The sequence below is a fragment of the Bombina bombina genome, chromosome 1 (genome assembly GCF_027579735.1).
Source record: "Bombina bombina isolate aBomBom1 chromosome 1, aBomBom1.pri, whole genome shotgun sequence".
In the NCBI taxonomy this organism is placed as follows: domain Eukaryota; kingdom Metazoa; phylum Chordata; class Amphibia; order Anura; family Bombinatoridae; genus Bombina; species Bombina bombina.
The window spans coordinates 415,498,513-415,524,253 of NC_069499.1; the positions used below are offsets into that span (position 1 = coordinate 415,498,513).

Below are 25,741 nucleotides of genomic sequence, written 5' to 3' on the forward strand. Positions count from 1 at the left end.
CCTTTAAGAATGAGGCCTCTGTTGAACAGATTTGCAAGGCTGCAACTTGGTCTTCGCTTCATACTTTTTCCAAATTTTACAAATTTGACACTTTTGCTTCTTCGGAGGCTATTTTTGGGAGAAAGGTTCTTCAGGCAGTGGTTCCTTCTATATAATGAGCCTGCCTATCCCTCCCGTCATCCGTGTACTTTTGCTTTGGTATTGGTATCCCAGAAGTAATGATGACCCGTGGACTGATCACACATAACAGAAGAAAACATAATTTATGCTTACCTGATAAATTCCTTTCTTCTGTTGTGTGATCAGTCCACGGCCCGCCCTGTTTTAAGGCAGGTAAATATCTTTTAAATTATACTCCAGTCACCACTTCACCCTTGGTTACTCCTTTCTCGTTGATTCTTGGTCGAATGACTGGGACTGACGTAGAGGGGAGGAGCTATATGCAGCTCTGCTGGGTGAATCCTCTTGCATTTCCTGTTGGGGAGGAGTTATATCCCAGAAGTAATGATGACCCGTGGACTGATCACACAACAGAAGAAAGGAATTTATCAGGTAAGCATAAATTATGTTTTTATTTGCTTTTCACAACCAGAGACTTCTAATCCATGTGAGCCATATAGATAACATTGTGCTATCTCCTGTGAAGTTGTGTCTGACACTGCACTAATTTGCTAAAATGCAAGTCATTAGATAATAAATAGCCATGTGATCAGGGGGCTTTCAAAAGAGGCTTAGATACAAGGTAACCACAGCGGTAAAAAGTGTATTAATGTAACTGTGTTGGTTATGCAAAACTGGGGATTTATCTTTCTTTTTAAACAATAACTATTTTGGAGTAGACTGTCCCTTTAAGATCTCTGAGTTTGAGTTCTTCCTTTCCAGAGAGAGAATACTTCCTTATCTGAAAGCAGACTGAGCCATATGCACAACAGGGTTTCTTTTGATCAAAGAATCTCAGACGCTAGAACAAACACAGATGTTATTCACAAAAAGAAAAAAACATTTCAGATTAACCCTGGTAATGCTGGGACACCATACTATCTCTGCTGCATGGTTATTCCAGGCATCCATTACACCTATGGCTTCAACTCTGAAACCAAGACACTGCTGGGGGTTTTCTGCCTATAAGGGCAGTGCACACTCTTTTTATGTACACTGCTCCACCACGAAGCACGGTCCCGGATTGCCGGTGATGTCACTTGGAGCATCAGCAATTTCTATTGGGCATGCATGGAGCTGGGAAACTGCATTTTCATATATACTGTTTTCATTAGTCAACAGCACCCTCGTGGCCCAGGAGGACAAGGAAAGCCATAATAATTTTAAAATTGTTTTCAGGAATTATAAACCGGATTTTATATAGGTACCGCTCTAAAGTTTTATTTTAACAACTTGCACACATTTCTGTTAATATCCTGCAGTGTTGACTGGCCCTTTAAGTAGTAACTAGTGTCAATACTACAAGCCAGCAGCAGAAAAAAAAAATATATATTTTTTAAGGGCATCAGGATTGTCACGAACAAAAAATGAATCTTGCATACTTGTTGGCTGGCACCGTAATCAATCAGCTGAGAAGACCGTTGCTGGATCTCTATTGAATGTGTAAAACTGTAATTATTAAGCCTTTCCTGACAGTAGGTTTTAACAACATGAATGAATCAACTCAGTTTTTCCTTAAAATGCATTAATACACTTATTTGTTAAAGGGGCTGATCATTTTGCTATTTCAAACAAATGCAAAGAATACAGCAAATTTGGTTCTGTTCTTGCATTCATTCAAACGCACTATTCAGTAATATACTGTATATTGCAAAATATTTTACAATTAGGAGTTTGTCATCAAAGAGAGTTACCACACGCTGTGTGGGATCCTTTCAGTTCTCAGCTGTAAATGTGACACCCTAGCTGAGGGCTGTGATAACTCTATGTGTCCGAGAATCACTTGATCTAATGGGTAGTAAACCTGCCCTGTAATCTGCAGTATGGATAATCCTCTGCCCCACCCTCCTCGTCTTTGTAACTGTGTCAAGCCAATTAGATCTCACAGAGAGGCATCTGGTGCATTACTGATGTTCCTGTCAGCCAGTTATCATTAGAAACATCTAAAGAGAGGGACAAATCCTGTAAATGTTCTACCTGTAATGCAGAGTTACATGCAACTTGGTACAGGGAGTGTTGGTGTTCAATCACTTTTTAGTTTTTAGTCAAACTATTTCATTTTTGTATTGTATCTATTTTATTTACCTTAGTAAAATCACTCCCTTACACAGGGGGTTTATTTTACACTGGCTACATATTGGTAACATATTATTGTGAATGTTTTTTCCTCTTTCTGCTTTTTACACCTGCTGGGTCACCAAAATCCTGAGTGTCCGTTTTTTTCTTTTCTCTTTTTCTTTATATGCAACTTTACAGGAATAGTTGTTTGTTTGTTTTTTAAGGGACATGAAACCTTAAAATTGTATTTTGTGATTCAGACAGAGCAAACCATTTTTAGAAAAGTTTCCAATTTACTTCTATTATCAAATTTGCTTTGTCTCATGATATTCTGTGTTGAAAAGATACCTAGGTAGGCATCCGGAGCACTACATGACAGGAAATAGTGCTGCTATCTAGTGCTCTTGCAAATGGATAACATTCTAGTAAAACTGCTGCCATATAGAGCTCCAGAAATGGGCCGGCTCACAAGCTTATGTCCCTGCTTTTTTTTTTGCAAGTTATAGGGCAATAAGTACAAGTAGCACTTTGCCATTTCCAAACCATTTTTCTCCAACATAGGTGTGTCCGGTCCACGGCGTCATCCTTACTTGTGGGATATTCTCCTCCCCAACAGGAAATGGCAAAGAGCCCAGCAAAGCTGGTCACATGATCCCTCCTAGGCTCCGCCTACCCCAGTCATTCTCTTTGCCGTTGTACAGGCAACATCTCCACGGAGATGGCTTAGAGTTTTTTTTTTCGCGCCTCTATTGCGCACTTGTTTTTGGGAAGCATGACATGCAGATGCATGTGTGAGGAGCTCTGATACATAGAAAAGACTTTCTGAAGGCGTCATTTGGTATCGTATTCCCCTTTGGGCTTGGTTGGGTCTCAGCAAAGCAGATACCAGGGACTGTAAAGGGGTTAAATATAAAAACGGCTCCGGTTCCGTTATTTTAAGGGTTAAAGCTTCCAAATTTGGTGTGCAATGCTTTTAAGGCTTTAAGACACTGTGGTGAAATTTTGGTGAATTTTGAACAATTCCTTCATACTTTTTCACATATGCAGTAATAAAGTGTGTTCAGTTTAAAATTTAAAGTGACAGTAACGGTTTTATTTTAAAACGTTTTTTGTACTTTGTTATCAAGTTTATGCCTGTTTAACATGTCTGAACTACCAGATAGACTGTGTTCTGTATGTGGGGAAGCCAAGGTTCCTTCTCATTTAAATAGATGTGATTTATGTGACACAAAATTTAGAGAAAATGATGCCCAAGATGATTCCTCAAGTGAGGGGAGTAAGCATGGTACTGCATCATCCCCTCCTTCGTCTACACCAGTCTTGCCCACACAGGAGGCCCCTAGTACATCTAGTGCGCCAATACTCCTTACTATGCAACAATTAACGGCTGTAATGGATAATTCTATCAAAAACATTTTAGCCAAAATGCCCACTTATCAGCGAAAGCGCGACTGCTCTGTTTTAGAAAATACTGAAGAGCATGAGGACGCTGATGATATTGGTTCTGAAGTGCCCCTACACCAGTCTGAGGGGGCCAGGGAGGTTTTGTCTGAGGGAGAAATTTCAGATTCAGGGAAAATTTCTCAACAAGCTGAACCTGATGTGATTACATTTAAATTTAAATTGGAACATCTCCGCGCTCTGCTTAAGGAGGTGTTATCTACTCTGGATGATTGTGAGAATTTGGTCATTCCAGAGAAATTATGTAAAATGGACAAGTTCCTAGAGGTCCCGGGGCCCCCCGAAGCTTTTCCTATACCCAAGCGGGTGGCGGACATTGTAAATAAAGAATGGGATAGGCCCGGTATACCTTTCGTCCCTCCCCCCATATTTAAGAAATTGTTTCCTATGGTCGACCCCAGAAAGGACTTATGGCAGACAGTCCCCAAGGTCGAGGGGGCGGTTTCTACTCTAAACAAACGCACCACTATACCCATAGAAGATAGTTGTGCTTTCAAAGATCCTATGGATAAAAAATTAGAGGGTTTGCTTAAAAAGATGTTTGTTCAGCAAGGTTACCTTCTACAACCAATTTCATGCATTGTTCCTGTCACTACAGCAGCGTGTTTCTGGTTCGATGAACTAGAAAAGGCGCTCAATAATAATTCTTCTTCTTATGAGGAGATTATGGACAGAATTCATGCTCTCAAATTGGCTAATTCTTTCACCCTAGACGCCACTTTGCAATTGGCTAGGTTAGCGGCGAAAAATTCTGGTTTTGCTATTGTGGCGCGCAGAGCGCTTTGGCTAAAATCTTGGTCAGCGGATGCGTCTTCCAAGAACAAATTGCTTAACATTCCTTTCAAGGGGAAAACGCTGTTTGGCCCTGACTTGAAAGAGATTATCTCTGATATCACTGGGGGCAAGGGCCACGCCCTTCCTCAGGATAGGTCTTTCAAAGCCAAAAATAAACCTAATTTTCGTCCCTTTCGCAGAAACGGACCAGCCCCAAGTGCTACGTCCTCTAAGCAAGAGGGTAATACTTCTCAAGCCAAGCCAGCCTGGAGGCCAATGCAAGGCTGGAACAAAGGAAAGCAGGCCAAGAAACCTGCCACTGCTACCAAGACAGCATGAGATGTTGGCCCCCGATCCGGGACCGGATCTGGTGGGGGGCAGACTCTCTCTCTTCGCTCAGGCTTGGGCAAGAGATGTTCTGGATCCTTGGGCACTAGAAATAGTCTCCCAAGGTTATCTTCTGGAATTCAAGGGGCTTCCCCCAAGGGGGAGGTTCCACAGGTCTCAATTGTCTTCAGACCTCATAAAAAAACAGGCATTCCTACATTGTGTAGAAGACCTGTTAAAAATGGGAGTGATTCATCCTGTTCCATTAGGAGAACAAGGGATGGGGTTCTACTCCAATCTGTTCGTAGTTCCCAAAAAAGAGGGAACATTCAGACCAATCTTAGATCTCAAGATCCTAAACAAGTTTCTCAAGGTTCCATCGTTCAAAATGGAAACCATTCGAACAATTCTTCCTTCCATCCAGGAAGGTCAATTCATGACCACGGTGGATTTAAAGGATGCTCCAAGAATTTTCACAAAGGTACTAGGGTCCCTTCTAGCGGTGCTAAGACCAAGGGGCATTGCAGTAGTACCTTACTTGGACGACATTCTGATTCAAGCGTCGTCCCTTCCACAAGCAAAGGCTCACACGGACATTGTCCTGGCCTTTCTCAGATCTCACGGGTGGAAAGTGAACGTAGAAAAAAGTTCGCTATCTCCGTGGACCGGACACACCTATGTTGGAGAAAACAGAATTTATGTTTACCTGATAAATTACTTTCTCCAACGGTGTGTCCGGTCCACGGCCCGCCCTGGTTTTTTTAATCAGGTCTGATAATTTATTTTCTTTAACTACAGTCACCACGGTATCATATGATTTCTCCTATGCAAATATTCCTCCTTTACGTCGGTCGAATGACTGGGGTAGGCGGAGCCTAGGAGGGATCATGTGACCAGCTTTGCTGGGCTCTTTGCCATTTCCTGTTGGGGAGGAGAATATCCCACAAGTAAGGATGACGCCGTGGACCGGACACACCGTTGGAGAAAGTAATTTATCAGGTAAACATAAATTCTGTTTTTTCTCAAAATTTGCATAAGTTACATTTTAACACTGATATGGAATCCCTGAATAACCCTTTACATGTATGTATATATATATATATATATATATATATATATATATATATTAGTACACAACCTAAAGTATTCGTCTAGGCCCATTTTGGTATATTTCATGCCACCATTTCACTGCCAAATGCGATTAAATAAAAAAAAAAAGTTAACTTTTTTTACTAACTTTAGGTTTCTCACTGAAATTATTTACAAACAACTTGTGCAATTATGGCACAAATGGTTGTAAATGCTTCTCTGGGATCCCCTTTGTTCAGAAATAGCAGACATTTATGGCTTTGGCATTACTTTTTGGTAATTAGAAGGCCGCTAAATGCTGCTGCGCACCACACTTGTATTATGCCCAGCAGTGAAGGGGTTAATTAGGTAGCTTATAGGGTTAATTTTAGCTTGAGTGTAGAGATAAGCCTCCCATCTGACACATTCCACTCCTTGATCCCCCCTGACCCCCCTCAAACAGCTCTCTTCCCACCTTACTATTGTGACCGCCATCTTTAGTACTGGCAGAAAGTCTGCCAGTATAAAAATAAAAAGGTTTTCTTTGGGGGGTTTTTTACTTTTGTTTTTAAATGATATATTTTCTCTGAGCCCCCCCAAACAGCTCTCTAACTCTCCCCCCTCTCACTATTTGCTGCCATTTTGGGGACTGGCAGATGTCTGCTAGTAGCCACTTTTCAATAAAATGTGCTCATTTTTTATATATATTTTATATTTTTCTGTAGTGTAGCTGGCCCCCTCAATACACTACCCTCCTCCCCCTCCCAGATCCCTTTCCTAACATTATTTCCCAACAGCCTCTCCCACCACCCTCTTCCAACACCCTCTCCCTCCACTTCCTATGTGCAGATATGTGCAGATCGCAGGCACGCGCGCCCCCGTGCGCTCTCCTGTACGCACCGGCGAGTGATTTCACACTGCTGGCCAGAAGTTTGCCAGCGATGGTCCGCCCACCGCCTCCCTGCAGGGTCGGCTCCAGAACGAATGAAATGGGGGGCATTTTTTTTTCACGAGGGGGCGTGCATTTAAAAAGCATGTATGAGAGTCAAAATAAGAGCTGACCTGTGGCAGTCCAGGGGTTACATTTATCAGATCTCTGGCTGTGCAGGAGTTAGATTTGTTTATATTTCTGGAAGTGCAGCGGTTACATGTGTCATATCTCAAGGAGTATAGGGGTTACATTTATAAGATGTATGGCAGTGCCGCAGCAGTTACATTTACCAGATTTATGGCAGTGCAGGGGTTACATTTGTCATATCTCAGGAATGTCTCCCACATATGACACAGCCAGTGGACACTGTTTGCATGTGTAGCTCTACCAATGACCCTACTAATGATCAAATAAGCTTTTATGTGACAATAAGTTTGAGTGCCATATATATATATATACACACAAACAATATATATATATACACACAGTGTGTGTATTGTGTGTATGCATGTATGTGTGTGTGTGTATATATATAAAATAAAACAACCTTGGGGACAAATAGGAGATGTTTTGAAACATGTAAATAATAAACATAAGGCTATTTCACTCATTGTCCCACAGCTACATTTGAAGTGTGTGTATGTGAGCACCTATAATCTGACACACATTTTACACTGATCACTGCAGATAAAGCAGGCACAATGCACACTTGTTTTGTGTGACCTGCAGTGGGGAAACCAAGGAATTCCCAATTTGCTTCTTTATCTGTGGCTGCCAGGATATAAAGCACAATAGGGAAGGGATACTACTCTCACACACACATTGGTTATACGGCTGTGTTTTCACAAAATTACTTCTGCCTTCCCTCTCACTGACTGTTAGCTTCTCCCAGCACTTCCTGCAGAGGTCTGATGATGTCATCATCTCACTTCAGCTCCGTAGTAAGTGGGCTAGCAGGAGGAGGGTTGTTGCAAGCCCTAGGTTAACTGTGAGAGCACCAGCAGGGTAATGCAACTTTATTTGTTATCTGGTTGTAAATAGAGGAGAGTAAAGAGATTAGCTGGGCCCTCCTAAGTGGCGGATCTCCAGGGTCCAGTGGCCGCAAAAGGTTTATGCGACATTTGGGATTTGGGACCCTGGGGGACCCGTTACTTTTAAAATGTAAAAAAAAAAATTTAAATCACTTTTTTTTTTGCCCTGGGGGGGGCACAGCATACCATTTGGGTGGGCATTGCCCCCCAATGCCCCCCCTTGGAGCCGACCCTGCCTCCCTGCAATGACTCCCACCCACCAACGATCGGCACTATCGCTGGCCGATGCAGAGAGGGCCACAGAATGGCTCTCTGCATCAGTGTGCAAAAAAAAGTATTGCAGTGATGCCTCAATATCGAGGCATCACAGCAATACCTTTAGAGCGGCTGGAAGCGATCAGGATCGCTTGCACCGCTTGAAACCCCAGAGGACGTGTCAGGCACGTTCTTGGTCCTTAAGGGTATTTTTTTGTAGGACATGCCTGACACGTCCTCGCTCGTTAAGGGGTTAAAGGGGGACACTGAACCCAAAAGTTTTCTTTCATGATTCAGATAGAGCATGCAATTTTAAGCAACTTTCTAATTTACTCTTTATCAAAAAAAAAATCATTCTCTTTGTATCTTTATTTGAAAAGCAAGATGCTGGCAAATTTTTGGTGAACAACCTGGGTTGTTCTTGCTGATTGGTGGATAAATTCAGCCTCCAATAAACAAGTGCTGCCCAGTGTACTGAACCAAAATTGACTGGCTCCTTAGCTTAGATGCCTTCTTTTTCAAATAAAGCAAGAGAACAAAGAAAAATTGATAATATGAGTAAATTAGAAAGTTGCTTAAAATTGCATGCTCTATCTGAATTACGAAAGAAAAAAATTTGGGTTCAGTGTCCCTTTAAGAAAGTTGTTTAAAATCGCCGGCTCTATCTGAACTTATGAAGGGGCAAGAGGAGGAAGTGTTTGCATACCTGGCGTGTGTCTGAAGTGTGATCCTGTGGATAGGCAAAAAAAAACCATGAAGCATGAAAGTCAAAACTTATATTTTTATCAGTTAGGTTAAGCATGTAATGTGTTTAAAATAAAAGAAGACACAATCCATTTTACCTCTATGATCATAATTATCTATTTTTCTTAGTATTTCTTGAAAATGAATTGCTTTCCATGAGAGCATGCTGAGGTAGGGGCACGTGCATGTTTATTAAGAGTTTTATATATCATTGTTGGAAACACAGCTGGCATATAGTGAGTGCTTAAGACACGTGCACACTCCTGAGCCTACTTAGTATGCTTCCGGACAAAGGAAATATGTTTCAGTAAGGATAACAGGAGAAAGGGAAAACTCCTGAAATGGGGTTAAACACAACTTCAGTTTGGCTCCAGAGCAGCAATGCACTACTGGGAGCTAGCTTAACACATCTGTTGACTCAGTGACAAGAGGCATATGTGTGCAAGCACCAATCACCAGCTGCATACCTAGGTATACTTTTTAACAAAGAATAACAACAGAATAAGTACATTTGGTTATAGAAGTATATTGCACAGTGTGTTAAAAATGCGCATTTTGCCAAATCATGAAAATGTAATGGTTACTTTTATGTCCTTCTAGTAACAACATGGCCAGTAAACATGTGTCTCTCTCTCTCCCAAAAATGATCCCACATATAAATCTTGTAACCTTGAAGGGACGTTATACTCTGTCTACAGTATTTATCATCCATATTAAAAATCAGCAATTACTAATTTAAAAATATACAATGCAATTGCACTTAGGGGGATATTTATCAAAGCCTCAACTATGCTGCATTCGCCGGCACCAATACGCTCGCCTAACATTGCCTAACATCGCGGCCGCGGACCTGAATATGATCTCCATATTTATAAAAAAAGCTGGCAAAAAGCAGCACCAAGTACGGGGCGATGAGCATCGGACTGTTGTTAACTAACAGTCATCGATCTTGCTGCTATTCTGCTTTTTCCCAACTTTATTTATACCCTGTCACTAAACGCTGCCACTATACTAAAATGTTTAACCCATATCCCGCTGCTCCTGGACCCCGCCACAACTTTAATAAAGTTATTAACACCTATCCCGCCGCTCCTGTACCCCGCTGCCACCTAAATAAATGTATTAACCCCTATTCCGCCGCTCCCGGACCCCGCCGTCACCTAAATAAATGTATTAACCCCTATTCCACTGCTCCCGGACCCCGCCGCCACCTAAATACATGTATTAACCCCTAAACCTCTGGCCTCTCACATCACTACCATTAACTAAACCTATTAACCACTAAACTGCCAGCCCCCACATCACCATAAACTAAATTAAGCTATTAACCCCTAAACCTAACAACCCGCTAACTTTACATTAAAATTACAACATCCCTATCTTAAAATATGATGAGAGCTCAATCCTTTTGGCTGATTGGAAAAGCCAATAGGATTTTAGCAGCTCTAAGCCTATTGGCTGATTGGAACCTTTCAGCCAATAGAATTGCAAGGGACACCATCTTGGATGACGTCACTTGCATTCAAGTTCCAGTTTATGGCGGTGACCGTATTGAAAAGGAGCTCTGCCCCGGATGTCTTCAGGATGGACCCGCTCCACGCCGGATGGATGAAGACTTTGCCGGATGGATGAAGATAGAAGAAAGGCCGTCTGGATGAAGACTTCTTGCCGCCTGGATGAAGACTTCTTGCCAGCTGGATGGATCCTTCAAGCGGAGCTAAATTCCCTTTTCAGGGCAATGGGGAGCTTAGGCTTTTTATTTGGGGGGGGTTGGTTGGGGGGTTGGTTGGATGGGTGGTGGGTTTTACTGTTGTGGGGTTTTTGTATTTTTTTTTTACAGGTAAAAGAGCTGATTTCTTTTGGGCAATGCCCTGCAAAAGGCCCTTTTAAGGGCAATTGGTAGATTATTTTTATTTTGGGGGGCTTTTTTATTTTGATAGGGCTATTAGATTAGGTGTGATTCGTTTTTTATTTTTGATACTGTGGTTTGTTTGTTTTTGTAACTTAGTGTTTGTTTTTTGTAACTTAGTGTTTTTTTTGTAATTTAGTAATTTTTAATAGTAGATTTAAATAATTTGAATAGGGTTAGGGTTTTTTAATATGTAATATAGTTAATTTAATTGCTAGTTTAATGTAACTGTAGTATAATAGTTAGGGTAGGTTAATTAATAGTTTATTTTAATTCTAAAGGTAAGTTTTAATTTATTATAAGATAGGGATGTGGGGGGCTGGTGGTTTAGGGGTTAATAGGTTTAGTTAATGGTAGTGATGTGGGAGGCCAGAGGTTTAGGGGTTAATACGTTTATTTATGTGGCGGCGGGGTCCGGGAGCGGCGGAATAGGGGTTAATACATTTATTTAGGTGGTGGCAGGGTCCAGGAGCGGCGGAATAGGGGTTAATAATTTTATTTAGGTTGCAGCGATGTCGGGCGGCAGATTAGGGGTGTTTAGACTCGGGGCTTATGTTAGTGTGTTAGGTGTAAACGTAACAGGTTTTCTACCGTATAAATCAATGGGATATCTAGCAGGATATGGCATCTGCAGCCTCCAGGGGGGCGGATTGAAAACCAGGTACGCTGGGCCGGAATAGCCGCGAGCGTACCTGTTACCTATTTGAAAACTTTGAAAAAGTGTCAAATAGTGCCGAATGTGTATTCGGAACATCTGTAATGACGTAAGCATCGATCTGTGTCGGATTGAGACCGGCGGATCGTATGTTACGTCACAGATTTCAAATTTTGCCGGTCTGTAAGCTTTGATAACTATGTTGAATCAAGCTCACCACAATTACGCTGGAAAATTCAAGCGTATTTGCGGTTGACGGCTTAATAAATATCCCCCTTAGTCTGAACTTCAAATATGTAGTAGTTTTTTTCTGACTATTTTAAAAGTTATGTCCATTTCCACTCCCCCTGTATCATGTGACAGACATCAGCCGATCACAAATGCCTATAGATTTATTCTGTGAATTCTTGCACATGCTCAGTAGGAGCTGGTGACTCAAAAAGTTTAAATATAAAACGACTGTGTACATTTTGTTAATGGAAGTAAAATGGAAAGTTGTTTAAAATTGCATGCTCTATCTGAATAATGAAAGTTTAATTTTGACTTGAGTGTCCCTTTAAAGGGATACTAAACCCACATTTTTTATTTCATGATTCAGATAGAGCATGCAATTTTAAGCAACTTTCTAATTTACTCCTATTATCAATTTTTCTTCATTCTCTTGCTGTCTTTATTTGAAAAAGAAGGCATCTAAGCCAAGGAGCCAGACAATTTTTGGTTCAGGACCCTGGATAGCACTTGTTTATTGGTGGGTGCATTTAGCCACCAATCAGCAAGCACAACCCAGATTGTGAACCAAAAATGGGCTGGCTTCTAAACTTATATTCTTGCTTTTCAAATAAAGATATCAAGAGAATGAAGAAAAATTGACAATAGGAGTAAATTAGAAAGTTGCTTAAAATTACAATTAGAAAGTTGCTTAAAATTGGGTTGTGTCCCTTTTAATTGTTCAAAACTGATACCAAGGGACACATTGCTCATTGGTTGATAAGTAAATCTCTCATATCAGTCTTGTAAGACAAGAATATACTGCCATGAACATGAAAGAAAAACGTTTATTCAGTTATGGGAATATCCAACTCACCTGTCATACCGTGAACTTTTAGATTCCGAAAAAAGAAAAAGAAATGACTGATTACCTAATTGGTGGGGGAGACCTATAATTTCTTAAATAAGAAAATACAAAGCAAAAGGACCAATATAGTCCATGAGTTACAGTATAGTGCTGCCCTAATACTGGCATTCTGGAAAAAATCCTTTGAAAAAAAATAATAAGTCTGTGATCCCCTTCCAGACATAGGAATTTATAGATTTCCTATTTGCCAAGATTACTAATTTGCTGTGTGTGGTATTCATATTCATAGCTTTATGTGTTAAGACTATTTCCTTTTTTTCTTGAGTTTCTTTTGTGAGCCATATTTATTGAATGACCTAAACTCCAGCAGAGCATTGCCAAAGGCTAAGCTGTCTATAGAAGAGAATTAATTGCAACAAGTAAATTTACTTTTGAAGCCACATTTTTGTAAAGGGACATACATGTATTTGACCTATTAATGGTTATGTCAGCTTGAAATACCAAAGAGAATTAGCATAAAGGAGAAGTATGTTAAAATGTAGCCTTGTGTCTGTCTTTGTGAAGTTGTAAACAATGTGTTGAGAATGCAAATCCAGTATTTGTTTATTGTATTCAACGCAGGGAATGATAAATCTGGTATTTTAGTTGGTGATGATGAAGAGAGAAGGAAATAATAAGCAGCATTTTATTGTTTACTTTTTTAATTATTCTTTTTTTTTTTTTTAAGGAGTTAATTTCCCCAAGAAAATGTCTAATTAAAGGGATGTGAAAGACAATAGTATGCTAGAGATGTACAGACCAAACAAACAATTTATATTTAGCACACTTTGCAATATAAACGGTTCTTTTAGCGCTTTGTATTTCCAAGACTGACATTATGCGCACATACCCAGTGGTTATCTTTGGGCCTAGTGAGTTGTAGGAAGCATCTGTCAATCAAGCTTGTTCTAGGAAGTGACTGCACTAGCAGCTAAATACACTCTAGATTAAAAAAGTTTCCAATTTACTTATCTTATCAAATTTGGTTTGATCTTATTGTATTCTTTGTTGAAGAGATACCTAGGCAGATAGTGTGCACATGACACCACATGACAGGAAGTAGTGCTGCCTTCTAGTGCTCTTGCTAAACTGCTGCTATATAGTACTGCTGACATGTGCACGCTTCTGAGTTTACTTTCCTGCATTTCAACAAGAGATACTAAGAGAGCGAAGAAAATTTCTTAGTAGAATTAAATTGGAAAGTTTTTTTCGAGTCACCTACTTTATCTGAATCATGGGTTTCATGTCCCTTTAAAAAATTCAGATTTTTCTTTTTAAATGCAGTTTTTAATTGTTGATTTACACCGTGCTTAAATAGATTTACCTTTTTGCCCCTTTAAGAATGTCTGTGGCGTATAGTTCTGTAGTAAATATTTGTTTTCTTTGCGTTTTTTGTTTTGAATAGGTGAAGAAAGTGCTGCACATGCGCCATTTCCAGGTCAGATGGGGGATTTTCCAATCGGTACCCCAGGCATGCAGGATGACCTATACAGATTGAGCTTCTCCAAGGGTGTTTCTGTGTCATTACCATCGTCACCTTTGCTTCCACGACAAACATACTCAATGCAACAACGATCTCATAAAAAATCACCAGGTATTTTTTTACCTTTTATTTTCTTTCTAGTGATATTTTGTAGAATTTTGTGTGTACATGATATTTTACCTTCTAAAATGATAATTTTATTACCACTACAGCTCATCAGCCAGTTCCCTTGATTCATTGTGTTCTCTTTATAGGAAGGCAGGGTCAAGTCAGCCAATCAAAAGCTGTACTTTCTTAGCCAGAAAGATTATGTCTCCTTGGTAGCTGCAGGGTATAGTTTTATTATGCAAAACAAAAGAGTGTACTGTGGAGAATGAAAAAGATGAATTATAGTTTATGCATGGCCCTTTAAAGGGATATTAAGCTTCATAGAAATCATTGCAATACATATTATTCATCATTTTAAAAGGATTTTATGTTTTATTTATTTATTGTACATCACGTCACGGGGGCTCTACAAGAAGGCTTATCTAGCTTGATGTCATAAATATTCTAGAGTAACTTAAGCTGATTTACTATTAGAGATACAGCAAGTCTGTTTTGCTCATATTTAGATGAGCCAGAATGCAACTTAAGTTCAAAAGTTGTCTCCACTTTTATCACCCTGTGGGCAATGGCTACAATGAGAAATTCTAAGTGCTCATTTGGCAAGAATATAAGTAGCTTGTTTGCTGTTTTATTAAACACTTTACTTTTTTTCTTTATACTTTGACTTAGCATATTTTTACTGAAGGAGCACTGTTTCATATCCCTATAACGACATTGTGCCACAGATTAAATTATTCCTGTGGTTGTTCTCTTAGAGCCTATAAGTAATTTCCACTGCAAACTGAATTAATACAATTTATGGGAATGTAAATGGAATTTGTATTTGAACTATTTTTGTACCCAAATTGGGTTATTGAAGAAGAATATTATTTTACGTAGCTGGAGTGGTGTCCTGGAATAGACAAATAACGTTATAATAATTAGAAATTGTGTTTAATTCCTTTGATATATCTTTCTGTGATTTGTCAATTAAACAAAATTTCTCCAACATAGGTGTGTCCGGTCCACGGCGTCATCCTTACTTGTGGGATATTCTCTTCCCCAACAGGAAATGGCAAAGAGCCCAGCAAAGCTGGTCACATGATCCCTCCTAGGCTCCGCCTACCCTAGTCATTCTCTTTGCCGTTGTACAGGCAACATCTCCACGGAGATGGCTTAGAGTTTTTTAGTGTTTAACTGTAGTTTTTATTATTCAATCAAGAGTTTGTTATTTTAAAATAGTGCTGGTATGTACTATTTACTCAGAAACAGAAAAGAGATGAAGATTTCTGTTTGTATGAGGAAAATGATTTTAGCACCGTAACTAAAATCCATGGCTGTTCCACACAGGACTGTTGAGAGCAATTAACTTCAGTTGGGGGAACAGTGTGCAGTCTCTTACTGCTTGAGGTATGACACATTCTAACAAGACGATGTAATGCTGGAAGCTGTCATTTTCCCTATGGGATCCGGTAAGCCATGTTTATTAAGATTGTAAATAAGGGCTTCACAAGGGCTTATTAAGACTGTAGACTTTTTCTGGGCTAAATCGATTCATTATTAACACATATTTAGCCTTGAGGAATCATTTATTCTGGGTATTTTGATATGATTATATCGGCAGGCACTGTTTTTGACACCTTATTCTTTAGGGGCTTTCCCTAATCATAGTCAGAGCCTCATTTTCGCGCCGGTATGGCGCACTTGTTTTTGAGGACAGCATGGCATGCAGCTGCATGTGTGTGGAGCTCTGATACATAGAAAAGTCTTTCTGAAGGCATCATTTGGTATCGTATTCCCCTTTGGGCTTGGTTGGGTCTCAGCAAAGCAGATTCCAGGGACTGTAAAGGGGTTAAATATAAAAACGGCTCCGGTTCCGTTATTTTAAGGGTTAAAGCTTCCAAATTTGGTGTGCAATACTTTTAAGGCTTTAAGACACTGTGGTGAAATTTTGGTGAATTTTGAACAATTCCTTCATACTTTTTCGCAATTGCAGTAATAAAGTGTGTTTAGTTTAAAATTTAAAGTGACAGTAACGGTTTTATTTTAAAACGTTTTTTGTGCTTTGTTATCAAGTTTATGCCTGTTTAACATGTCTGAACTACCAGATAGATTGTGTTCTGACTGTGGGGAAACCAAGGTTCCTTCTCATTTAACTATATGTATTTTATGTCATAAAAAATTTTAGTAAAAATGATGCCCAAGATGATTCCTCAAGTGAGGGGAGTAAGCATGGTACTGCATCATCCCCTACTTCGTCTACACCAGTCTTGCCCATACAGGAGGCCCCTAGTACATCTAGTGCGCCAATACTCCTTACTATGCAACATTTAACGGCTGTAATGGATAATTCTATCAAAAACATTTTAGCCAATATGCCCACTTATCAGCGAAAGCGCGACTGCTCTGTTTTAGAAAATTCTGTAGAGCATGAGAACGCTGATGATATGGTTTCTGAAGGGCCCCTACACCAGTCTGAGGGGGCCAGGGAGGTTTTGTCTGAGGGAGAAATTTCAGATTCAGGAAACATTTCTCAACAAGCTGAACCTGATGTGATTAATTTTAAATTTAAGTTGGAACATCTCCGCGCTCTGCTTAAGGAGGTGTTATCCAATTTGGATGATTGTGATTATCTGGTCATTCCAGAACCACTATGTAAAATGGAAAAGTTCTTAGAGGCCCCGGGGCCCCCCGAAGCTTTTCCTATATCCAAGCGGGTGGCGTACATTGTTAGTAAAGAATGGGACAGGCCCGGTATACCTTTAGTACCTCCCCCCATATTTATAAAATTGTTTTCCTATAGTCGACCCCAGAAAGGACTGATGGCAGACAGTCCCCAAGGTCGAGGGGGCGGTTTCTACTCTACACAAGCGCGCCACTATACCCATAGAAGATAGTTGTGCTTTCCAAGATCCTATGGATAAAAAATTAGAAGGTCTGCTAAAGATGTTTGTTCAGCAAGGTTCCCTTCTACAACCAATTGCATGCATTGTCCCTGTCACTGCAGCCGCGTGTTTCTAGTTTGATGAGCTAGGAAAGGCGATTATTAGTAATTCTTCTTCTTATGAGGAGATTATGGACAGAATTCGTGCTCTTAAATTGGCTAATTCTTTCACCCTAGACGCCACCTTGCAATTGGCTAGGTTAGCGGCGAAAAAATTCTGGGTTTGCTATTGTGGCGCAGAGCGCTTTGGTTAAAATCTTGGGCAGCGGATGCGTCTTCCAAGAACAAATTGCTTGACATTCCTTTCAAGGGGAAAACACTCTTTGGCCCTGACTTGAAAGAGATTATCTCTGATATCACTGGGGGCAAGGGCCACGCCCTTCCTCAGGATAGGTCTTTTCAAGACCAAAAATAAACCTAAGTTTCGTCCCTTTCGCAGAAACGGATCAGCCCCAAGGGCTACGTCCTCTAAGCAGGAAGGTAATACTTCTCAAGCCAATCCAGCCTGGAGACCTATGCAAGGCTGGAACAAAGGAAAGCAGGCCAGGAAACCTGCCACTGCTACCAAGACATCATGAAATGCGGGCCCCCGATCCGGGACCGGATCTGGTGGGGGGCAGACTCTCTCTCTTCGCTCAGGCTGGGGCAAGAGATGTTCTGGATCCTTGGGCGCTAGAAATAGTCTCCCAAGGTTATTCTCTGGAGTTCAAGGGGCTTCCTCCAAGGGGGAGGTTCCACAGGTCTCAGTTGTCTTCAGACCTCATAAGAAGACAGGCATTCTTACATTGGGTAGAAGACCTGCTAAAAATGGGAGTGATTCATCCTGTTCCATTAGGAGAACAAGGGATGGGGTTCTACTCCAATCTGTTCATAGTTCCCAAAAAAGAGGGAACGTTCAGACCAATCTTAGATCTCAAGATCTTGAACAAGTTTCTCAAGGTTCCATCGTTCAAGATGGAAACCATTCGAACACTTCTTCCTTCCATCCAGGAAGGTCAATTCATGACCAAGGTGGATTTCAAGGATGCGTATCTACATATTCCTATCCACAAGGAACATCATCGGTTCCTAAGGTTTGCATTCCTGGACAAGCATTTCCAGTTCGTGGCGTTTTCTTTCGGATTAGCCACTGCTCCTAGGATTTTCTCATAGGTACTAGGGTCCCTTCTGGCGGTGCTAAGACCAAGGGGCATTGCTGTAGTACCTTACTTGGACGACATTCTGATTCGAGCGTCGTCCCTTCCTCAAGTAAAGGCTCACACGGACATTGTCCTGGCCTTTCTCAGATCTCACGGATGGAAAGTGAACGTGGAAAAGAGTTCTCTATCTCCGTCAACGAGGGTTCCCTTCTTGGGAACTATAATAGACTCCTTAGAAAGGAGGATTTTTCTGACAGAAGCCAGAAAAACAAAACTTCTAGACTCTTGTCGGATACTTCATTCCGTTCCTCTTCCTTCCATAGCGCAGTGCATGGAAGTGATAGGTTTGATGGTAGCGGCAATGGACATAGTTCCTTTTGTGCGCATTCATCTAAGACCATTACAACTGTTCATGCTCAGTCAGTGGAATGGGGACTATTCAGACTTGTCTCCGAAGATACAAGTAAATCAGAGGACCAGAGACTCATTCCGTTGGTGGCTGTCCCTGGACAACCTGTCACAAGGGATGACCTTCCGCAGACCAGAGTGGGTCATTGTCACGACCGACGCCAGTCTGATGGGCTGGGGCGCGGTCTGGGGATCCCTGAAAGCTCAGGGTCTTTGGTCTCGGGTAGAATCTCTTCTACCGATAAATATTCTGGACTGAGAGCGATATTCAATGCTCTCAAAGCTTGGCCTCAGCTAGCGAGGGCCAAGTTCATACATCAACCATCAGGGGGGAACAAGGAGTTCCCTAGCGATGGAAGAAGTGACCAAAATCATTCTATGGGCGGAGTCTCACTCCTGCCATCTGTCTGCTATCCACATCCCAGGAGTGGAAAATTGGGAAGCGGATTTTCTGAGTCGTCAGACATTGCATCCGGGGGAGTGGGAACTCCATCCGGAAATCTTTGCCCAAGTCACTCAACCGTGGGGCATTCCAGACATGGATCTGATGGCCTCTCGTAAGAACTTCAGAGTTCCTTACTACGGGTACAGATCCAGGGATCCCAAGGCGGCTCTAGTGGATGCACTAGTAGCACCTTGGACCTTCAAACTAGCTTATGTGTTCCCGCCGTTTCCTCTCATCCCCAGGCTGGTAGCCAGGATCAATCAGGAGAGGGCGTCGGTGATTTTGATAGCTCCTGCGTGGCCACGCAGGACTTGGTATGCAGATCTGGTGAATATGTCATCGGCTCCACCATGGAATCTACCTTTGAGACGAGACCTTCTTGTTCTAGGTCCGTTCGACCCACTCCAGCTGACTGCTTGGAGATTGAACGCTTGATCTTATCGAAGCGAGGGTTCTCAGTTTCTGTTATTAATTCTCTTGTTCAGGCCTGAAAGCCTGTAACCAGAAAAATTACCACATAATTTGGTATATCTGTTGGTGTGAATCTGCAGGATTCCCTTGGGACAAGGTTAAGATTCCTAAGAGTCTATCCTTCCTTCGAGAAGGATTGGAAAAAGGATTATCTGCAAGTTCCTTGATGGGACAGATTTCTGCCTTGTCTGTGTTACTTCACAAAAAGCTGGCAGCTGTGCCAGATGTTCTAGCCTTTGTTCAGGCTCTGGTTAGAATCAAGCCTGTTTACAAAATTTTGACTCCTCCTTGGAGTCTCAACCTAGTTCTTTCAGTTCTTCAGGGGGTTCCGTTTGAACCCTTACATTCCGTTGATATTAAGTTATTATCTTGGAAAGTTTTGTTTTTGGTTGCAATTTCTTCTGCTAGAAGAGTTTCAGAATTATCTGCTCTGCAGTGTTCTTCTCCTTATCTGGTGTTCCATGCAGATAAGGTGGTTTTGCGTACTAAACCTGGTTTTCTTCCAAAAGTTGTTTCTAACAAAAACATTAACCAGGAGATAGTTGTGCCTTCTTTGTGTCCTAATCCAGTTTCAAAGAAGGAACGTTTGTTGCACAACTTGGATGTAGTTCGTGCTCTCAAATTTTACTTAGCAGCTACTAAGGATTTCAGACAAACTTTGTCTTTGTTTGTTGTTTATTCTGGTAAACGGAGAGGTCAAAAAGCAACTTCTACCTCTCTCTCCTTCTGGATTAAAAGCATTATCCGATTGGCTTATGAGACTGCCGGACGGCAGCCTCCTGAAAGAATCACAGCTCACTCCACTAGGGCTGTGGCTTCCACATGGGCCTTCAAGAACGAGGCTTCTGTTGATCAGATATGTAAGGCAGCGACTTGGTCTTCACTGCACACTTTTTCTAAATTTTACAAATTTGATACTTTTGCTTCTTCTGAGGCTATTTTTGGGAGAAAGGTTTTGCAAGCCGTGGTGCCTTCCATTTAGGTGACCTGATTTGCTCCCTCCCTTCATCCGTGTCCTAAAGCTTTGGTATTGGTTCCCACAAGTAAGGATGACGCCGTGGACCGGACACACCTATGTTGGAGAAAACAGAATTTATGGTTACCTGATAAATTACTTTCTCCAACGGTGTGTCCGGTCCACGGCCCGCCCTGGTTTTTTTAATCAGGTCTGATAATTTATTTTCTTTAACTACAGTCACCACGGTAACATATGGTTTCTCCTATGCAAATATTCCTCCTTAACGTCGGTCGAATGACTGGGGTAGGCGGAGCCTAGGAGGGATCATGTGACCAGCTTTGCTGGGCTCTTTGCCATTTCCTGTTGGGGAAGAGAATATCCCACAAGTAAGGATGACGCCGTGGACCGGACACACCGTTGGAGAAAGTAATTTATCAGGTAAACATAAATTCTGTTTTCTCAATAACTGACTCCAAATTCTCCCAGGACACATGCTTTGGGTATGCTTGTCTGGGGGTGTGCAGCTGTTTAAAGGGACATTGAACACTTGTTTATTACATGTTGTAAAACAACTTTTTAATATACTTTCATTATTTATTTTCTCCCTTGTTCCTTTAATTTAATTGTAAACATTGTGGTCTTTCCAATTCCTATTAGAAGTGGAAGCACCGTGACTCATTTATAACAATCCCTAATTGGCCTCAGCAGAGAAGGAAACCTAAGTTACAACCATCTGTCCAATGCTTTCTTGACATTAAAACTTAATCTTTTATTTTTTAAATATTTAAAATACTAATATAATTTAAAAAACACATTTATATTTTTCTTAGGCTATTTTTTTTAAGTGATTATAAGTTTCTGTATACAATTATTCTTCAAATTGAAATTTTATTAAGACGCTTTATTTGTAAAATATTTACCATCTAGTTATAGAAAACATTGCGCCGTTCCTCCACCCACATCTTATACTTCTTTTAGCTGTGCGATGACGAATCATTGCATGCTCCACATGGTGTCCAGCTCGAGGGGCACGCAACGATTGGATGAAGCTGGATTTTACATCGTACAGCTAAAAGAAGTATGAGATGCGAGCGGAGGAACGGTGCAATGTTAACCATCACTAGCTGGTAAATATTTTACAAATAAAGCGTCTTGATAAAATTTCATGAATTAAATTACCCCTGTTTTGAAGAATAATTATATATACTGTTCAGTTCTATACGAAAGTTTACAATCACTTTAATTTAAATACACAATTCAATCTAGTGATTTAGTGTTTAATGTCCCTTTAATTATGTTTATGGCTTGTCTGTGTCTGAATACCATGCACTGATCACATTTACTGGGAAAAGGTTGGTACAGGCTGTGATCCTCTGACCAAGGCAGGTCCTAACTGATCAGTATATCTTTGCCTTTCATTTCATGCTGTGTATCAGAATCTTTCTTCATCAGAATCTTAAGTAGTAGATCGGCAGTAGATTCTAGAATTACATTAAGGGATAGGAGATAAATATAACTTCTATAACTAACCAAACAATGTATCAGCTGATTTTCCGTACCTTTGTTCATTAAAGGGCTTATGTAAAAACCTACTGTATTTTAATAACTTTTACCAGGCTAACATGCTAGCTTCTCTTTTGTACACATCCATAAAAGTCTTCAGCTATGTTAATAATAATAATAATAATAATACAGCTCCCTTATACGAAACAACATTATATTACACCAATATACTTTTACTAGAATTGCTGAATATATTGGATCCAATAGAGATGATGGCCACGGCCAGTAATGATGGTAAAAACCAAAGAAGCTAACAATAACTATTTAACACTAAGATAACCCATTTCCCATATTTATAAGCAAATTATCATATAAACAGAATCAAGGTTCTAGATGCTGGTTAAGATCCAGTTTTAGCTGACATAAATACACATGAAGAAGACTTTAGCGGTTCATAAAAGAACTTCAAAGTCAATTAATAATATTTGCAAATACTAAGATGTTAAAATAAATAATCATCGCCCATACCCCCCAGTTCCAATAAATAAGGGCGTATCAGTCAATCAGCAATTACTGCAAAATATCCTGCGGTGTATCAGAAATCCGAAACATGCACCAATAATGTAGGAGATTTAATAAGCAGCGGATGTTGCTTTCTCCGGGTCGCCGGAAACTTAAGTTAAGAAGTAGCGGTTGTATGAATGCTGCTTCTTAACTTCTCCGCCACCTTTTAGAAATGCTTGTGCAATGTTTGCCGACAGGGTATGTTATCAGCATTTAGCGATGCCGGGCAGACAGGATTCGCTACAGCGAATCATATCCGCCCGGCATTTGATAAATTGACCCCAATATGTTTTTATTAGTATGGTATGTCCAAAATGCAAAGGCAAATGTGTACCAAATTTGTATCCTCCAGTCTAATAATATTCCCACCTAGCAAGGACTATGTTAGTGTTTCACAAATCTAATACTCACTAATCAGATCTTCAGGATGGCTGACATACAGCACAGGTGGTATAATCAGCTGCTGAGTATTTATGGTTATCAATCCAGCTCTCTTCCAAGACAATCAGTTTACCCCTGGGCAAAATGACATTGTAATCTAATACAAAGCTTCAGATTGTTAGAGCATTTTATTATTAAACAAAAGTTAGTTTTTAACTCCTGTAAAGGGCTAAAACCCATAGTTAATGTTGTGCTCAGACAATGCATTGCTGCTCATGATAAGGACTCGACCGATGAGCCAATCAGAAGCAATTTACGTATGTAATTGCCAATCAAAGTCCTGCCCAGGATAGACTGAAGAGCATGCCTGGTGCATGAGGTTAGCATTATGTTTAATCCTTTTGCAGGGATTTCACACAAAACATTGCAATGACTGTTAATTGAATAACAAAACAAATTGGAGCATTTATTTTAATTACAATCAAATTTTTGTTTACATTTTATATTAAAAATACAAAGTGAAATGGCTTGAAAAGAGATAAATTGCTATGCTGCTTTGGTGAGTGGAGACCGGATGTGTTATGCTGAAGAATAGGAATGATGTAATGCCTAATACCAATATAATATAATGTAATATATTTAGCTTAACTTGCACACTGGTACCACAGTTAGACACCTCAGTTGTTAAAGCAAAGGAGTCTGCTGTCATCTTCTCTACTAAGCCTGATGTCATATGTGTATGGTTCTTTGTATTAGATCAATGTTTTCTGATGTGTAATACAGCTTTTGTGTACCCAGTAGTGTAAACATGTTACTGTGGGGCTGATATTTCTGTTTAACGACAAACTGTAACCTGTATTGATAATTACTGTAAAATTAACAGGAAATCGGATATTATCAATGAAAATTGGAACCCTGAATAGTTTGTTGCCTTTTAAACTGGACGTTCATGTGAGCATTTTTTTCTGTAGGAAATTAATGTTAAAGGAAAGTATATTTCTTAACACTAGGTCTATATTTTCCCTACTACAATCTAAACAAAGAGGACAGCACTTCCAGATGTATTTGTATAAACTGCTTGTAGTTCAGTTATTTTTAACCTTTTTTTTGCCGTGGCACACTTTTTTACATTAAAAAATCCTGTGGCACACCACCATCCCAAAATTTAAAAAAAATCACACATTCTAGCCTAATACAGCATATATATATACACATACACACAAACACACACATACTGTATGTATTGTGCTGTTATGCCATGCCTCCTACAAACTACCCCTGCACTGGGAGTAAAAAACAAGCAAAGTTTAAAAAATATGTCACACTGTTGTCAGTCTGCCGTGGCACACCTGAGGATCTCTCACGGCACACTAGTGTGCCACGGTACACTGGTTGAAAAACACTGTTGTAGTTAGTCTTCAGAAGAGGTTGCCTCTGTGCTGGCATCCATGGGGTCGTGACTTTTTTCTCGCCCCAACCCTTAACACTAATTTGTGCAGCAGAGGTAATAAACTAGTCTTTTAGGCTGACTGTTGCCCTAATTTGGGATATTTAAAATATTGCTAGCGTGCAAGAGCTGACTTAACCCCAGGTGGCCCTATTATGTTCTTGGTCTGAAGAGCAGTGTCACTAATTTGTTGGTCATTGTAAGGTCAGTAACATGCTTTGAGAGAAATAAGAGTTTAGAGACACTTTGCTTTTGTACTATGCAAAGGTGCCAAGATCAGTCATATAGGAAGAACTCAGGCCATACGCACATGACCTCTTCTTCAACCTCAGCACTCAGAACAGGGATCATTCAACTGTTTACTTTATTAGATATACCAGTATGTTTGTATCTAAATAATATCTCCTTAAAGCTTCGGTTAATGCAAACTGTTTACCTGTGGCATTTATTCAAATCAATTTTAGTGCCAAATAAAAAATACAAAAAATAAAATTCTCTCACTGTGCACCCTACATATGGCTGCACATATTGATGAAGGTACAATTTATGCCTGGGACATAGAGATGTACTGTTCCATTAACGCACAAAATCACATACAAAACCAATATACCATAATAGATATTCTCTGTAACATGTTACTCTAATAGGCTATTTAGGTTGCCGGTAACTAAAATAAGAGACAGTGCTGGTATATGTTACTTATTGTGCCTAAATGAGCTCAAGGAGGGAAAATGTCGTCATATTTTGTTAGAACATTTTATTTTTAAGCACATTTCTTTTTTTAACTCATGTAAGGGGGTTAAATACACAGATATAGTTGTGCTCCTATAGAATACCAGATGAGAATAAAGCTGGTGAACCAATCGAAAGCTTGCATACTTGTGTATACTCTATCCTTTGGCCATATCCTCTTGTGAAGTAGAATGGGGGTGTTACACAAATGCAAATATGACTACAGGTTTGAAACTTATGAAAGCGCTTAACACGTAAAAGGGAGAATTTGTTTAAAAATGAAATGCTATGGTAAAATAGAGCATTTTACAGTGAAATGTCCCTTTTATTTGCATTCTTTGCAGTGACAGCTTTTGCCTCTCTGGTGAATGTAGCACAGTAGTGCTTGTCAGGTGCTAACCTGTATGTGTACATAATGTTTTTTGTATGGGGGAAGCAGTGACATTCAGAACAAGCTTATACCATGTAAGCCGACATCCCACCCAGACCACTGCTAAAGCAAGCGTCAGCCTGCCCTGTTTACACGCCTGGGACTTGTTTACTGTGTGTGTTTGGTCTTCTCTTCTGATTTGCTCAGCTGGAAGCAGACTGACCCTCTCATCTTGTTTGTTTATCCTAAACCAAAGAGCCCTCTTCCTACAGCCCACTGCTGCTCACCACACCACACTGTCAGGGTAACCAGAGGTGTCCTTA

General features: G+C 40.3%; 1 protein-coding gene across 3 annotated transcripts in view; it reads left to right on the forward strand.

The window, feature by feature from the left end:
• The window catches only part of TANC1 (tetratricopeptide repeat, ankyrin repeat and coiled-coil containing 1), a 439,674-nt gene that overhangs the window by 177,198 nt on the left and 236,735 nt on the right, over positions 1-25,741 (forward strand). For all 3 annotated transcript variants that reach the window (XM_053698331.1, XM_053698330.1, XM_053698332.1), the window contains one exon: positions 13,892-14,080. In XM_053698331.1, coding sequence (XP_053554306.1) covers positions 13,892-14,080 — 189 coding nt within the window. The remainder of the gene's footprint in view (positions 1-13,891; positions 14,081-25,741) is intronic.